Source organism: Rhinolophus ferrumequinum, chromosome 26 (genome assembly GCF_004115265.2).
Source record: "Rhinolophus ferrumequinum isolate MPI-CBG mRhiFer1 chromosome 26, mRhiFer1_v1.p, whole genome shotgun sequence".
Classification (NCBI taxonomy): Eukaryota; Metazoa; Chordata; class Mammalia; order Chiroptera; family Rhinolophidae; genus Rhinolophus; species Rhinolophus ferrumequinum.
Genome location: NC_046309.1, coordinates 9,577,487 through 9,595,747, shown reverse-complemented (window position 1 = coordinate 9,595,747; position 18,261 = coordinate 9,577,487). Strand labels below are relative to the sequence as shown.

Here is an 18,261-nt window from a genome sequence, read left to right as displayed (position 1 = left end):
CTTCAAGGGGGCTATTGTTGTTCCCATTTTTCAGATGAAGAAATAGATTCGGTGAGGTAAGAGGGCACAACCAAAAAGTGCCAATCAGAGGAAACCTAATAACGGGCCGTGGATTCAAGTGTTTGCTCTCCCCAAGGGCAAGTGTATTGAACAAGGCCGGAGTCTTAGCCTTGAGGAAGAAAACTCCAGTGATGAAATTCTGGGGATCACCTAAAAGTAGAGAAGAAGAGCGGGAGACTTTCTTAGCCCTTCTGCATCATTGCGCCATAAGTTGTCTCTTTTGCCCTCTCCACCTCCTCAGATTAATTCCATTGCCCTCTGTGTCTACACCTTGACTCAGAATTCCTCAGACAATAGTTGGTAAAGATTGCTTTTTTTTTTTTTAAACTGTGTGCACTTTAATTATACAGTAAAGTCCAGTTGAGTGCAGACTTCCACCCTTGGGGAATTTCCTTCCCAGGCTGAGGATGGTGCTTTATTTACCTTGATAGTTACTGCTAGTTACGAAACAGCTGTACACTCAGCCTGATCTATAATGAAGAACACCAATTTTAGAGGTGACAGAAGCGAAATGGGAAATTTTCTCCCCAGGCTTGGCTGCTGGACTGTGACCCCCCCCCCAGAAAAAACATTCCTTAAAAGCCTAAACTATTAGTCCACCTTTGTGCCAGGTACTGTACAAGGTACTAATACTACAAAGATACTTAAGATATGGTCATTGTTCTCAAGAAGCAGGGTGACAGCCATATTCCAGGTGACAGGTTGCAATGATATTTTATCTGATTATAAGTGTAACATATGCGCACTATGAAAAAAGTGAAGGAAAAACACCTAGAAATCACTCATTACGCTACGAAGATGAACTGTAACATCCAAATGAGACTCCCTCATTAAGATTTGCGTGAAGGTCTTCATCTGCGCATGTGAGTTTGCTGTACGAGCCACCTATGCCTGCTTGTCTGCAAATCTAGAGGAATAACTGCAGGGTTTGTGGATTGTATAAAGATGATTGCAAGCCCATCAAACAGAGCTTTTGTTTGTATGCAACTCGTGTAAGAGTAAATATTCCATAACTGCTTGTGTATAATGCAAGGAAGAAAACCTGAAAGGATGGCTATTGGCCAACGTACAGATCACGCTCTACTGTCTTATAATATTTTCCCTGCACTGCTTTCTAAAACATTTTTGATATTCCATGCCCCATCTCATATCACATTAACCCAAATAAAAATGTCATTATCCATTCAGTTCGAAAGACAGCAGGCGGAGTGTGGTAGAAAATTACAACGATGCCAGCCCGCAACAAAGAATTCTAGTCACAAGCATGTACAGGAACTGAGGGTGGACAGCTGGTCTGCCCCCCTTTGCACTGTCCACGGCAGATGATTGGATTCAGGATGGGTGGACCCCCTCTTTATACACAGGGCATGTGTTCTGAAGAGTTGTGTGCAAATCAAATTTTATGTTGTATCCCATTTGGGTACATTAAGGAAGCTAGCTTGACATCTAAAGAGACTTCCTTTTAAACAGCATTTTTCTTTTTTACCGTGTTACTACCCCTCTGAAATAAATCTAAAAGACATTTCTGTCTATGGGATTTTATTAATGCAGAGTTCACTGGTACCACTAGTTTATTAAAATAATGGAAGGACTGTTGCCCGTGTTACCAGCACGGCTTAGATGGTACGGAGTGCTCCAAACACTAAGGTGGTCTGAGATTTCCGGAGAGTAATGGCCCAGGAGCCATTATAAGTGACCCGTTACACACACTTCTGCCTGATGGATTATTAAATGGACGGCTTGTGAGACTTCAGAAAAGAATTCAGTAGTCATGAAGAGTCCACCCAGAATTACCAAGAGTAAATCAGGACAGCCATTCTTACTTCTTTTTTGAGTGGACTTGGGGATAGATAGATGAGGTCAAGTGAATTTCTGTTTTGGGCAAATCATTTGACAAAGTCTACCCTCACTCACTTATGGATAAGATGTTGCCTGGCTGAAAACTCACTTAGTTAGATCCACGCACAGCTGGCCGAAGCGCTGGACACAATGATAATGACCAGTCCTGCGGCTCCCTGAAGTAGTAGTCTAGTGGAAGGCCACGGGCGCTGTGTTTGATCCTGGATATGTATTGACAGGCCGAATGAAGGCTTACAAGACACACTTACCAAATTTCAAAAAGGAATAGCCATGATGCAAGAGACGGGATTTGAAGGCACGCGTACACCCCTGGCCCACCCACACTGAGTATAAACACCCCAGTGCTGTAAGCCCTTACGGCTTTATGAGCATAAAATCCCTTTTCCCAGGATTTCCTCTCCAGATTCGCCCTCCAAGAGTTTTGGCAACAGGGGAGGGTCTCAGATGCTCTACCATCTCTCCACTGGGTGTGTGTGGGAGTGTTCTGCTCAGCTGCTCACAGGTGCTGCTCGGGCCACTGTGCCTGCACTGGGCACCCACACAGCCCCAGGTTCAGACCACAGCTCACTCACTCTCGTGCCACAGGAATGCCCTCTCTGCTTCTCAGGATCTACTCCTTCAGAGAGGGCTCCTACAACAAGCAGCTGGGCCCCTGGTGACACAGTTCTTTCCTTATACCCCAGAGCACGTGGGGCTGGCTTGGAGGGAGCTATGGGAGAGAAGGGGTCCAACAAAGCCATGTGTCCCTCCAACCTCAGCCAACAGCCACTCCGTCTGTCCCACTCTGCCAGACTTCTCCAGTCACCTGAATGTTTTGGGGCAGTTAAGACATTGCTCTGCTCAGAACACGTGGCAGGACAACGTTTTACAGCAACACATGTGATGTAAATGAAAAATCTTTCTGATGAATGGACCCTGAAGAGTCAAAGAATCAATTGCACTTGATGATTCACGGGAAAAGACATTAGGACTTTGGTTGACCTGAACCTCAATATTTGCCTGTGTTACGTGTCTTCTAAAAGAGTCAACATAACCTGGCATTGGGACTAATGTGCAAGGAAATGGTCTATTTAGATTTATGGGATTGCAACTTAAATGCTGTGTTCCATTTATGGAGCTGCCTTTCAGGAGAGAGAGACAGACAGACAGACAGACAGAGGAGTTGAAGGAACAGGGAGTTCTTCTCTAGGAGATGATAAAGATGAGCACTGCTGTCTGAGTGTTTGGGGAACTGGCATGTGGAAAATGACAGAAATGAAACCAGCAAGAGGTTATTATAGAAGGAGTCAGATTTCGCCTCAACACAACAGAATACCATCTAACAAGTAGATCGCATTTTAGAACTTTTCCTAACGCCTCACGACTTTACAAGCAAAGAGCGGGTCTTATGTAATCATTAAAATTCATTCATTCATTCATTCATTCATTCATTCATGCAACAAATTCTTGTGTGCCAGGCACTGTTCTAGGTGCTGAGGACACAAAAATGAAGAAACAGACAGAAATCTTCCCTGTCCTCAGAAACTTATATTCTAGTGTCAGAAAGGTAAAATCTAGGTACAAAACACAGGTAACATTTCCAAATACGTTTTCCATAAACATGCTCAGAACAATGTATGACAGTGTGTTGCTTTAGCTATGATGTTATTCTTGAATGCGCACTGGCTAAAAGGACTCCCCTCGACACTTCCGGTTTGGTTTTGCACACGTACAGGAGAGAATGAAAGGTCATGTGGATGCCCCGTCAGGCTCCACAAGAATTCCACCCACTCAAGCCAGTGTGTCGGGGTCAAAGCGGTGGGCAGCTAAAAATGAGATCGGAACTTGTTGAAGCTGGATAATAATTAGTTACATGAATGTCCATGACACCATTCTATCTGTGTGTGTGTGTGTGTGTGTGTGTGTGTGTGTGTGTGTATACACGCATGTTCGAAATTTTGCATCATAAAATATTTTACTATTAAAAGAAGAAATTCAGAAACTGTCCCACATGGACACAGGAGGCCTCTTGAAGTCAAGGGTTTCCTTGTATTTAAAGGTTTAAACAACTTCAGCAGAAATAACCGTCCATCAGAAATGCTCTCACAATGACTTTTGTATCAAATAAGAAGTTGAAATGGACAACCTTAGGTTCCTTTGGCTACTAAGAGTCTGTATGCCAGTGGAAGATCTAAAGTATAATTGGAATCGAGAGAACATGGATTTGGGCTCTTTCCAAACATAGTACATGTGGATCGTGGTCTATCTACTCTCCAATGTGAACCCAACGGCATGAAACCGAGTGTAGACCCTCATTGCCGCCTGAGCACTTAATGATCATGTTCATAATTATTTCACAGTAGTTACTCTAAATCCTTTCTTCTTTTCGCTTCCAAAAAGACAGACTGCTTAAGCTAAAATAGACGTTGACAGCTATTGTTATTTTGCAATATCTGTGAATTTTAGCCCTTCCTCTTGAATCTTAGCTGCATGGAAGTTACCTTCGAGACAATGTCCACTTTCCTGGGAAGTATCACACATAACCTTTTTCTCTGCAGCTAATTTAGGTGCGCTCCCTGCATAGGGTCCTAATTACACCTTTGTTATCTGCTATCAGGTGACTCCCCTAATCAGCCAAGCCTGTGACCTTCTCGTGGCTCATTTAAGACGCTATGCAGAATCTGGGGATGCGTTTGACATCCAGAGGTAAGGGTGCTACATGGCTGCATTACAGATGAGAAATCGCATTTTCCAACTGCTGCTTCTTGTAACAGTACATAATTGCTGGACTATTACCTCGGGATCAGCAAACTATGGAAACGCTAGAAGCTCATAAAAGCATGGGTGGACTAACTAATAAGTAGAAATGAAACCCATACGAAATATGAAGCAAATGTGAACAAAGCCCAGGGGAGGTGGGGCATTTTAAGGGAAGCCTTGCGTGGGCAGAGGTTTGTGGGCAGACTCGCCCTCTGACCGCTGCAGACCTCGGAGTGGCCAGCATGTGCCTGGGTAGAAAGGACAGAGTCCTGGGAGAAGTCCCTGCATTTCTGCTCCCAGGAAAATGCTTGCGCATCTCCAGCTGGAGCCATGACTTAGTAGCACGCTCAGATTTAAATGGCCGGTGATCTGGCTTTTCTCCCAGTTGTCCTGGGCTCGGTCACGGCTTACCACTCATTAGGAGTACAGTGGGAGTGGCCCATCGGCCAGAAACTGCCGTATTCCTATGATCACTGTTAATAAAATAATAACATAGCATCACCAGCACTGAAACTCTACCATATTGTTTACAAAATCCTGTTTTACACAGTCTCTCTGGTCATGAGATGCATGAATTGACTAAAGACAAGGTGGGCACAGGAGCTAGAAAAGCAGAGTAAACAACTCTTAACACCCTCAAATCTTCGACCATTAGGGTCAGATGCAATCCCATTCTGTGGTCAAATTGTTTGTGCCAGGGCAGGGAAGTGTGTAATCAATGGTAGAAGTGTTTTCCAAAAAAGCAGTCAAGATAAAAGAAGTCATCTGGAGATGCCATCTATTCCTTATGATTAGTTGTTGGCTGTAGAATTTAAGAAGAAAAGGAACTAAGTGGGTGCCTACATCAAGCCATGAAAATACACCTTTTAATTGTAAAAGGACAGGAATACCCAGTGGTTACCCCTTTTCGAAATAACAACCTAACTACTTCGATTAAAAAAAAAAGGATCATTCTGATTTAAATTGCCCATGTGGGGGGCAGTTTTCCTAGAGTCTAAGAGATTCGCTTTTCTGGAGCTACTGCCAGATACTTTTCCTTCTGTTTGTTTCTAAAGTGAAATGTGTGTTTTCTGTAATAATATGTTCATAAAGCCGGTCCCAAAGTTTGTCTTGTATTTATTTGAGTGTGAAGGGCCCTGATTTCTTATTTGTTGAGCTTACGAAAACTGCAAAATCATTAGGAGGAACTGGGGGACTGAGCTAATGCAGACAGACAATCAGGTTGTTAATTCATCCATCACAATTTGCTCTACAGCAACCGACTGTTAGATTCTGGCCTTGCGTGGGCTCTGCACAGCTTTGGGGTAACGTGCATAGGCTTTGGGTCAACTATTTTCCCTCCTTCGCAGAGAGGAAGATTGAAAGCACTCTCTTTGGTATTTGACCATGTCTGGTTGATCAAGGCTGTCCAAAGCCTGAAAGTTGAGTGACACTCTACCCCCCTCCCTCATCTTTGTTTAGTTCAGATCCCCGGTTGTGTTTTATGTCTCCTGTGGCATGCTGCCACTGCTCAGAGGGGCTATGCCCAGTGGGGTCTCCCACCACCTCACTTCAAACCTGCAGGGGGACGAGGGAGTTGTCTCTTCAGGGGTGTGTATGAAGGTGGGCCGACTGTGGAATCCTTTCAAGATTCAAATGTTTCCCTCTCCCATAGGTGCTACAGCTGCTACAGCACAGATGTGGTGGCCAGTGTCGCCTTTGGCACCCCGGTGGACTCCCAAAAGGCTCCTGAGGACCCCTTTGTCAAGCATTGCAGGCGTTTCTTTGCCTTGTCCATCCCCACACCTCTCCTGGTTTTAATCTGTAAGTACAACTCCTGACGAGGGCGGTCACACTGGGCTACTGCCCAGTGGGCAGACCCGGGCACGTGGGTGGTCCCAGGCAGATCTCAGGACCCATCCTCTGCCTCTAGGAAAGGGCACTCGGGGCATCTCTGGGAGTCGCCCTGCAGAGTCTGCCCTGCAGAGGCCTTGTCTTCCTGGAGTCACATAGGCTCTTCTTGTCACCAGCCTGGGGCTGCTTGTTACTAACACAGGTGGCCCTCGCCTCTCACCACTGCCATAGTGAGAACAGCAGCCAAACCCCTTGCTGAGTGTTGGGCATGCATTGTTTCAGTTAGTGGTTATAATCACCCTACCAGAAAGCTTTTTCCATCCCCATTTTACAGATTGGAAAACTGAGGCTTAGAAAGGCAATGCCGACACTGGAACCCAAAGCCTTTCATTTTCTCAGGCATATTTCTCCCAGCCAGGAAAATCCTCTGCAAAAGACTTCTCTGCTAGAGGCCCAACACATAGTAAACTAGAAACCACATGTGATGTGTGACCAATAGATTACATAATCCTATGGAGACCAGTCCATTTATTTCACTTTAATTTTTGAGGTGAGTTTTTACCCTGGCCAATTCCAGTATCTTCTTGCTTTTATAGAAGTGTTGTTTTTATTGTTATGAATTATTGCCAAAATTTCTAACCATTTGCTGGGCTGCTGGAGTCTATTCATTCCTTGGTCAGTTTCATTTCCATTTCTGAGTCAGTTTCCGTGAAGCCCCTGCCACCTCCATCTGCTCCACACTGAAACTGCAGGAGGAGTTCCGAAGGGATCAAAGCAGCCTCCTCCTTCACCCCTCACCCCTCCACCCCAGGGTTGTTGCTCCAGCCCAATCAGGCCCTCTCCCCAGCAACCACAGGGCGGGTGGTTTGTGGCTCTGACATCGCATAGCTGCTGCCCTTCCTCTCTCTGCCACTCTGAGCCTGCCGACCTGCTGTGTCACACTGGTTCAGGATCCATCTCTTGAAAATGGGCAGAGCTTCCTGAAACCTCCGTGGGTTCAGAACCACCCTCCCCAGCCCAGCTTCCGCACAGTACCTGTGCATAGTAGGCCCACTCACTGTGAACGCTGAGAAGCTGAACTGAATCGAGCTCCCCTGCCAACGCCCAGGAGGCGATAAGTGTCCCTGACCCAGGTAGCCCTGTCCCACCCAAGGGCATGGTGGCAATGGCTCAGGCCGCACATGGCCCAGCAAGAGAGGTACCCACAGGGGATGCAGCCATCATCCTTGTCAGCTGCTTCAGCGGCAGCTCGTAGGGACGATTCAGGTGGTAGCTCTGGGGACAATTATCCAGTGGGGGGGAGGGGAGATGGAAATGACCAGAAAGTTAAGAAAGTAGATTAGCTCCCAGCACTTGCTAAGACTTGAAACATGGCCTGCCATCTGCTCTTTCTTGAAATGCAAAGAGCCTGGGCTCTCATACCTAGGACATGGAAAATTATTAATAATTGATAAGCGTGAGATTGACTTCTTGAGGGCCAGGTGGAAGGGGGGATTCAAGAGCACAAACGTTTATCGAGAGCTTACTGTGTGCAAGGGACGATGTGGAGTCCAGGGTGGGATACGACACCCCCCCGGCTCGAAGAATCAGCAATTCAGGTGGGGAGACGGGCCTTCAAATGACTCTAATTCCAGGCCAGTTTTGCTTCCTGGCAACCGGCCTCTAAGAGCCTTGGTTGATTATCGCCCCCTTTTCAATGCCACTTTTGTTTTTCTCTTTCAAGTATCATTTCCATCCATAATGGTCCCACTGGCCCGGATTTTGCCCAATAAGAACCGAGATGAACTGAATGGCTTTTTTAACAAACTCATTAGGAATGTGATTGCCTTGCGGGACCAACAAGCTGCCGAAGAGGTAACGTGTTTTACTAGGACACGGCTTCCAAATGGAATGGAACCTAATTTGGCATCACTGTCTCTTCTCTCTCTCTTCCCTCCCAGCCCCGCACACCACCCCATGCTGCCCTATAGTGGTCCATCACTGAGAGCTTTCCAGGGGCAGTAGAAAGAAAGGAGAAAGGTTAAGGAGGGGCAAATGAGAAAGAGAAAGTCAGAGCAGGTGGGAAGGACGGTGAGAAGCCCGGAGCAGTCTGTCTACACTCTGACAGGGCGAGTACAATTAAAGCTGCCACCCTCCCTGCAAACTCACGGCCTATTTCAAACATCACCCCCCCAGCACAGGTTATAGCAGTGCCCAAAAGAATATTCTAGGTAAATCTGCCCACGTGGACTTTTTTCATTAGCATATTCTTTATATTGAAATACGGCAAGAATGGAGTTTTACAGCACGAACGACATCAATATTGGGGCGGGGTTTCGGCAGCTGTCACCAAACCACGTTCCCTTTCGGCACGGAGGATGTTGCTACAAAATGTGTAGTTGGGGGGTCCTCTCCTGCTTCATCTGAGACCTAGAGATTTCTTTCCTCCTGCAGGCTTGCACTATGCTTGGCACATAGTAGGAACTGAGTAAATATTTGTTGACTGGACTTGGCTGAGGGTAGAAATAGGAATTTTCCCTGTCAAGGAAAATAATTTCAATACTGGACGTGCTCTGCACATGCCAGGCTATGCTTTATGAGTCTTGCTGCATTCAAGAAAGTTGCTTTAAAGGAAAAACAAGGCTGAAATGTCTTATCCTGAATTGACTTGGGCAAAAGGAAGCTTTAAAAGCATTTCCTCCAAGGCTGGGTGGCTCAGAGGGATTGACAAGGAAAGGACGGGAGGTCCAATTGTTGCAACCTTGGCAGAGAATGAAATCGGGCTCAAGGCGTGGCTGGATGCACGGAGCAGCCTGGGCAGCAACCTTCCCTGCACAGCTTTGTCCCCTGCACAGAAAAGGTGTCCAGGCCAGAAGCCGGAGAAGGTGTACACAAGCTCACGGCCCCTCGGCACACACAGCATCATGAACTCAACTTGATGTCCTTGGAGGTGTGGGAAGAACCAGCTACCTGTGTCCTCAGCCTGGCTCTGTGGCCTAAAAGGACAGAATACGCTAATCGAGGTTCCTGCTTCTCCAGAGTGAGGCTGGAGCCTGGGGAAGGAGGGATGAGGAAAGCTCCATTTTTCAAACCTCACTGTTGCTATAAAGGGCTTCCTTATGAGTTGGGTCACTCAGATTCCCACCGTCCACCCCACCCCAGCCTGAAACCCTCTGGCTATGGAGTCAGGCTGAAAATTCTAAAACTGTTGCACCGAATGGCTTACTAAGAGGTGAGGGGTTATTAAAGATCCAATTACTGGGATTGCCTCAAGCTTTTCCTTTTATAAACTCGGAGAGCTATTTGTTTCAAACAACGAGTTGATCTGAGAGAAACCTCCCAACCACAAATCCAGGACTGCCTGTGTCAAGACAGAGCTATACAGTTACTAAGAAAACTTGCTTTAAACCCATCTAAACTCTGCAGACATTCCATCAAGCAGATGTGTGTTTGCGCAGTGGAAAATGCTGCACAGATGTTAAAAGGTAAATATTTTTCTAAGCTCTAGCCGATGGGTGGATTAGACACCTACATCTATCAGAGTGCGTATTTTTCTTGGATATGACCATAAACCAGCACTGTTTTGGTCCTAAATGGGCAGTGTTCAAATAGCCTCTGTGATGCAGTGCAAATAAAAGAAACCCATCTGCACTAATCTGCTCTCCAGGCACCAGCCCTAGAGAGCAGCCCTTTCTGGCCTCTGTAGCTGGAGGTTACGACAGATTTCTATGAGATTCGAGGGCCCGGTTGCAGTCTGTCTCGGCCAGGAGGAGAGAACAGGATGCCAGCTACAGTTCTGCCACAGGAAAAATCCAACAGTTCGGATGTGGCGGTGCTTTCCTTCCCATCATCACACTCATCTCATTCCAGCAAAGCCACAGGCAGGCCTCAGGGACCACAACTCGATCGTACCCCTAGTAGCGGCAAACGTGCCCACCAAGAGGCCTGGGGATGCCCTGAGGTCCTGGATATCCAAGAGCTAAGGGTGGCAGAGGGTGCTCACCTGCCACGCGTGCCACTGTGCCCCGCCCTGTACCGGCTCTGCCCCTCGGGACCAGCGCTAGCAGTGGGGCCACAACCCAGATGTTGGCCAAGCAGCAGGAAGGAAGCTGGGGAAAGCCAGCCGTTGAGGATGCCATTTGGAAAGCAGAACGAGCAGATCCCGGGCAGAAAAGGCAGCCAACTTGGCTGACCTTTGGCCATTCTCTCAGCTACTACAACTCGAGCAGGTTTGCAGGACGCTGAGGCTCTGCCTCTTTAATGTCAAGGTTCTTGACGCTCAGGCTTAGCTTTGAACCCTTGCTGGCATCTCAACAGATACCTTCCAAGGCCACAGACCTGGGAAGCAGAGTAACTGCAAAGGTCTCATGATCCAAGTTTCCTGCTCCAAATGGCATCAGTTAGAAGCAAATCCAACACAGCCTTTCTCAGAATGCACCTACTGCATTGCATTATTATTTGTGGAATTATTTCCTGAATACCTACCATGTGCTCAGCACAATATCACGCCCGGGGTAGGGGTGGCGCACAGGGTTCTGTCCTGGAGACGCTTCCACTCTTATACAGGAAAAAAAGCAACCACATGTGAAATAACAACAACTTTAAAGGATGGAATTAAGTGCTCCTGTGTGTGGCACAGGTTATTAACGCAACAGAAATCCAGAAGCCAGTGAATTGAGAAAATGCTGCAACAAATAATGTACTTTGAGATTATAATATTTTCTGTTGATGGTTCTGGTACTCACCTTTTGCTGTTTAATTCCACAAACTTCAGAAAAGAGTAATACATTGGTTGTCACTCATCACATTAAAGAGCTTTGCTAAGAAGAGATGGGCCAGGGACATACTTTGTCAGGGCTAAAGCAATATGTAAACGCTTCTATGGTTACAATTAGCAATAGTGAAAATATAAAAAATATGCAAATGACTGATAAAGAAGGCAGGGGGAAATGGTAAGATAGCTCTAACCACTTAAATGGGGGAGAGGATTCCTGAAAACAAAAGGCACGGGACACGAGGAGGATAGGCTAAGGGATGCAAAATGCAGACTGGAGACTTTGAAGACAAGCTTCACCAAAGCTAGTTCCCGCCCCCAGGATCTGTTAACTTCCTGCTTTGTGAGAAAAACATGGCCGCCCACAGACGCCTTGAACTATGAATAAGTGAACAATGCTGTCTGTGCTTTGACTTAAATCTATGTCATGTTTTCATTGTTTTATTGTTGGAAAACCAATCAATCAACCAACCAACCAACCAACCAAACCAACCAACAGTACAAACACGGATAAAATGAAAAATAAAGGCCCTGGGTTTCCCCACCTCCTCCTGCTCTCTGTGAACCACTGAGTATGGATGTTGCTAAATGTTTTCTACAAGTATGCATCGACAAATATATGTAATTATGTATCTCGTACACTGTTTTTATAGAATTGTGCATACTGCTCTGCATGTTGCTTTTTGTACTTACCAAAATGGCTTAACGTCTTTCTGACTCAGCCCAGATAGGACGGCTGTGTCCTCTTTAATGGCAGCATGACAGTCTGCCGTTCGCTGCACCCGTCTGTGAACCAGTGTGTACTGAGGGATATTCAGGGAGGTTCCAGGTGCTCGCCGTCTCAGATAACCCCACAACGAGAATCCTTGTTGCTACCCTGTAAAAGCTGCATGTGCCTGTCTTCTGTTGTGCTCCAAGCCCCACTTATGCAACCCTCGGGTCAAAATGTACATTTTCTTCTTTTGTCCCTTAGAGGCAGAGAGACTTCCTCCAACTGGTCCTGGATGCCCGACATTCTGCCCCCTCCGTGGGCGTGGAGAGCTTTGACATTGTCAGACAAGTCTTCTCCTCCACCGGCTGCTCAGTGAATCCTTCCCAGCCCAGACTCCTGTCCAAGCCTTTGACTGTGGATGAAGTTGTGGGCCAGGCCTTCCTCTTCCTCATTGCTGGCTACGAGATCGTCACCAACACACTCTCTTTCGCCACCTACCTCCTGGCCACCAACCCTGACTGCCAAGAGAAGCTTCTGACAGAAGTGGACCGTTTCAACGAGAAATACGTGAGTAAAGTTGGGTCCAGGGGTCCGTGTGAAACCCACACAACAACTGATTTTGTGTGTTCATCGAAGTGAAACTTATTTTTAATAACTGCCTTGTTAAAAACACATTCTAATTTTATAAAATGAAAGAGGGCCACTGCCCACCTTCATCTCTCTGGGTTAGCAAATAAAATGGAGTGTTCAGAACAGAGGAAAAAAAAAAAGGAAGAAAAGTAAAATTGTGCACATGTCTACATTGTTTGGAGTGGTCCATGAAACCAGGCCTGGCTTGTGAGTCAGGGTCAAATGTCAGGGAGGGGGCAGGAGATATGTTTCCTAGTGCTCTGTTATGTCACTATGCTCAGGGGGGCAGATCGGATCCAGAAAATGGAGCCCAATTGGAAGGCAGGAGTGGGTATAAGGATGGGCCAATCAAAAGCAGGAGTGAAGACTGGGTGAACACAAAGAAGGAGGTCCATCAATGGACTCAGGTGAAACAGGGCCCGTCGGTACCAAATCCAGATTCTGGATATTCCTTCTAAATGAGGTCCCTCCTTGTCAGATTTGAAGCAAACTTTCAAGGGTGCTGAGTTAGGCGACTTTATCACACCATTTTTGTCTGGATGTGTATGTGTGTAGTGCTTTGACTTACGAGTTGTTGAAGAAAATCAGGGTTTAAATTTGTGCTTTAAAAGGAAGACCACCATAATAGAATCCTTTCTATTACATTCTGATATAATTATTACATTCACAATTTTGGGAGGTAGCCCTGTTCTGTTATTGGAACGATTAGAATTTTTTTTTTCATTATATTGAACTGAAAACTGCTTCCCAGAAAATTCCACTTTTTCATCCCACCAAGAAAATAAATACGACATTAGACTTTTTTGCCAATGCATTAACTGTGCTACTAATTGTCTCAACCGAAAGTTCCATGATGCTATGACAACTGCCAAGCCAGGACTCTCCAATCCCCTACTTGTACAATTGATTTGTTGAGCCTCGATGCAAGAGTTTATATTTATCCTTATTATTGCTCAAGTCAGTCAAAATAATGTTGAATCTTGATTCTGCCATCTGTCATATTAGCAATTCCTCCAGCTTTGTGTCATCTGAGACTTGCTAAGCATGTCTCCTATTTCATCCAAGTCATTGATTAAAATGTTGAACAGGACAGGGCTTCGCTCCAGGTTGACATTGATCCATGAATCGATATTCCTTGGGCACGAAGTCTCAACAAGCCGTGAATCCAAATCACCCTGCTACCCGCTCCCACCACCTAGCATATCCTATCTGATTGGTAGTTGTGTGGTTTTCATCATTGAAAAGGGGGAGAAGGAGGGACCGAAGATGATGGAGGTATGTTACTACAAGAGAAATCACGGGAGCCAAAGGGCATCTCTATTAAGATATATCTGCTGGCGGGTAACAAAAGCCCAAACAAAACTGATTTAAGAAAAATGGGGAGCTTTTTAGTACAGATAATTGAGCAGCTCAGGAGTAGGTGTGGCTGCAGGCAAACCTTTCTCCAGGCCTCAGCGATGTGCTCAGGTCCCAGCCTATGCTTCCTTAGTCCTGGCCTCGTTCTGGGCTGTGCTTTTCTCTCGAAGCCCCACGCAGCCTTCCAAGAATGTTTACAGGCTTCCTTGCTCAGAACCAATGGAGAAAAGAGCGTCTGTGGCCCCAACGTCTCAGCGAGTCGTGCACGCTGGTGCACGCTGATGGGAACGCTTGGGTCACTGCCCATTCTTGAAGCCACCACTGTGGGCCAGGGGAATGACGACACGGATGGGGTTAAGTCCATCAATTCACCCGGAGTCGATCACGCTCAGGTTGTACGACTGAGAGCTTGGGAGAACGCCTCCCAGAAGCAGCTCCTGCTGCTGTCCCTGGAAGGCAGACAAGGCTGGTCACACGCAAGACTTACGCACTGAGTGAGCGCCCCAGCCGTTGGCAGATGTGGCAGCGACTTAGAGAGGGGACAACAGTTCTAACAGGTAGCAGTCATGATTTCACCTTCAGGGTATTTCATGGCCAATTGAAAAACGAGAACTTACATCTACTAAAACAAGACCTCCTTTCCAAGTAAGACCCGCGGGCAATAGAAAGCAGCAGTTAGTCACGTCTAGAACGTGTGGTGACCTGCAGACAGCACGGGGCTCTAGAAGTCTTTCCCGCCAGCTACATCATAACTACATCTGGCTGTGTTCGTCTCCCGGGAGGACACAGGGAGTGTTTCCATGGGCTTCCTCCCCTCAGTGAAGGACAGGGCCTTCACTGACCATGGCCTCTTACCAAACCCTGGCCTCCTTCAAATCACCCCAACTTAGGATGGGGGCTTCTTTCCCCAAGGACCACCTGTTGCCGGGCTATGCAGAATGTTGCAAAGCACTGAGAGCCCACGGCAAAAAAACCCCCAGATTTTAGTAGGTAAAGTTTTTCAAACTTTAGTGTACATAAAATAAAACCATCTGGGAAGACCATTTAAAATGCAGATCCCAGAGCCCCACCCTTCAAGATTCTGATTCCATAAGTTTGGCCAGGGTTGAGGAACCTGTATTTTAAAAATTACCATCCCCGGGGATTTTGATGCCGGTGGTCCCCAGGTCCACTTTGAGAATACAGCTTTTGACTCTGAGGGTCCTTTGTTTCTTAGAATAGAGGAAGCCCTGCCCCAGGATGCAAGCCTCCCAGGTAGTTTTCTTTCTCTAGGTAACAACTGGGACTGTTTCTGAGAAACAGGAATACATGGAGGGTATCTTTCCTAGAAAATAAATTGGGTAGTCACAATAGTGTTAAGAGTTATATAGCCTTGCATATGGTAAGCACTCAATGAATATCGTAGGTTCTCTTTTTTTCCTTTTTTTTTTTTTTTTTACTATAATCAGAGTTCTGTTAATATAGGCCATCTGTCAGGACAGGGAGGCGCAGATTATATATTCACACATTAGATATTTTCCTGAAAATTTGCATGTAAAGTATGACTTGTTATAATTTCCTGCCGGTTTCCATTTGACAAATATTTCTTGTGTGCCAGTTCATGCCAGACTTGGGCTCCAGACACTACACCCAAGAGTCGTCTTCCACGATGTCCCTGTTGAGTCCCACACAGCTCATCAGGTGGCTTTCCTTTTTTTTTTTTGTCATGAGATTGCAGGATTTGAGCTCTGGACTTCCTTTTCCGAGTCACATCCTTTTACAGCAACGCCCTACGAGAATCTGAGGAAAGCTCTGTCCCTCTCCTCAAGAAAAAGAGTGTACATGTAGGTGCGCTGTATTGGTTAGGATTCTTTCTGTTGACAGGGCTAAAACATTCAAACCAGACTGGCTCAGGTTGTTGACGGCTCACATATTAGCAAAGTCGACACAGTAGGGCTTGATGCAGGGGTTCAAACTCTGGCACTGGGACCCCGGTTGTTCGCTTTCCACATGGAATCATCTTGTGTTTTCTCCGATGATTTCTTTTAAATGTGCTCTGACAAATCTCTGTTCTCTTTCCTTGATGAGACCTCGGACAGATCTCAAAAGTCTCTGGTCCCTTTCAGGCATGAAAAAGTCCAGACCAGTCTGGTCCAGTTTAAAATTTCAGTCTCAGACACAGCTGAATGCTCTTGCGTCCCCTTAGCTCAGACCGAGGAAGCTACCCCGAGATAGGGGTGCTGTCTGTTCTTCCACCCCCCTTTCTCTCTTCGCGTTGCCCCTGCTACATCCCCTAACCTGTTACTGGGAGTGGATGAATGGCTGCTGGGTGGCCAGAAAACAGTGTGTCCACCATGTACCCAGAATCTGTGGTCCACAGATTAAAAGCTCCCACTTTCAAATTGCTTGTTAAACAATCACACTCACCTTTCCCCTGAACATTTAAAAACTACCGTTTCCAAAGTCAGAGGTGTAAGTCTGCCTCGTACTGCCTGCTCTTTTTTTTGTGTGTGTGCTTCTAAATGATGTGTGTGGCTTGCTCTGTCCTTCTTGTAAACGATGTGGCCACTGCATACCAAGTGACCTGTAATTTCCACAGAGCCAGTCACTGCTTCCTTATTGGTTAGCATGAAGTCCGGACTGACAGGTGGCGTTCGTGCATCCTTCCCCACAGTCAAGAGGTGACATTGTCAGAGGGGAAAGGCAGTAATTCAGGTGCTCACTTTTAGCAGAAATGAACTTTTGGCATGTATAAGGATACTCCAAGGTCCTCCTTCACTGTTGGGTATTATCTTGTACACATTTTACAACTCACACATTCTGTCTGGTACTACCCCCTCTCTCACCGCCTGTTTTGACCCAAATGGCCTTGATTTCTTTTCTCCTTTTGGGGTATAGATTTCTGTTTTAGCTTATAACACGCTTATAATCCATTTTTATAATTCATGCCTCTAGGCTGTGTCATCATAAGCCACATGTTTTCTTCCAAATCATCTGGCTTTGGAATTTTGTCTGGCTTCCCCTCCTCTCGTTCTACCACCAAAATTCAGCTTAAAAACCTTCTTTCTCAAGTCACCCAATCTCTTGGAGAGCTCTTTCTTTTCCCCATGTTTTCTTAGTCATATTGAAGGGGAGGTATGTTCATTAAATTCAGGAGTTGAGGAGAAGGTAAGATTTGTTCCACTCGTACCACTCGTAAAATGGAGAGAGCACACCAATTACTTAATAAGATCTTTGTAATGTGGATGCTTTATTGTGTTCTCCAATATCTAATTTTGAAAAGGATAAGAGGAAAAAACACAACTTCTTTCCACATAAATTGTTTTTGCTATAGCTTTAGCACTTTATGTTGAAATTATTGACTTTTGATCTGGCTAAACCATTCTCTTTTTTTCTCTTTGGTGCTGGACTGTGCCAGCCCAAATTTATGACCCATTTTCCTTCTGCTTAATTATTGTTATAAATCTGTGCAGAACGCCGTTGTAAATCACAAATTGGACTAGATTGATACAGCCTCTCTTTAGGATAATTTGAACACAGTTATGCCTTAGAAGGAAGGCCAAATTCTTAAAACTTCTCTGGAAGAGCTGCTTTGTAACCATTATAAATATCTAATTAAAATAGAACTTACTCTTTTTCTCTTAAGGATAAAAGCACATTCCATGCTGGGTATTTCAGCTGATTAGCTCATGCTGCTAATGTGAGCAAGGTTCAGGATTTGTTCCTTGAAGCAGCCAGAAGATCTCAAAAGAAAAAAGCATATTCTGTGGCTACATGTAAAATAAAGAAGCCATTTGCCTCCAGCTAGCTGTTTCATAAATACACGTCCTTTGTCATAGGGGGAGGATTTGTTGAAAAAGTGCGAACAGCTTAACACAAATGTATCCTCACTATGGGGAAAAAAAACAAAACATGTCTCCCCGTTTGGATCCCACCCAGGGTGAATTTTCTGGGTTATGTTCATACGGGGCATAGGACATAGTTGACTTTAAGATTCAAGGGAAAAACTGGAAATGAGTTTTTCCCCATTGGGAAGGGTTGCACCCCTTGACCTAAGTCTGCTCGGGTCGTGCTATCCCACATTTTAGGGGAGCTCAGTTCACGTGTTCCCCTGCCACTCAGGACAGTAATGGTTCATTTCCTCTAGATCCCACAACAGGTCAATAGAACACAAATCAGCGAGGAACGCCCATTAGTCATATTGAAGGAACTGAGGAACAAAGAAAGAGGTAGGAACAAAGAACAACTTCCAGCCCTAACGTTGAACTATAAAACAAAGAGAAGAACTGCGACTTCAGGCGGGTGAGCTTAGTGGCCACAGAGTGCAAGACCGGCTCAA

General features: G+C 45.8%; 1 protein-coding gene across 1 annotated transcript in view; it reads left to right on the top strand.

The window, feature by feature from the left end:
• TBXAS1 (thromboxane A synthase 1) overlaps positions 1–18,261 on the top strand; it is a 132,877-nt gene that overhangs the window by 78,442 nt on the left and 36,174 nt on the right. Inside the window, exons 6-9 of the mRNA XM_033098624.1 lie at positions 4,517–4,605; positions 6,314–6,462; positions 8,216–8,346; positions 12,219–12,524. Coding sequence (XP_032954515.1) covers positions 4,517–4,605; positions 6,314–6,462; positions 8,216–8,346; positions 12,219–12,524 — 675 coding nt within the window. The remainder of the gene's footprint in view (positions 1–4,516; positions 4,606–6,313; positions 6,463–8,215; positions 8,347–12,218; positions 12,525–18,261) is intronic.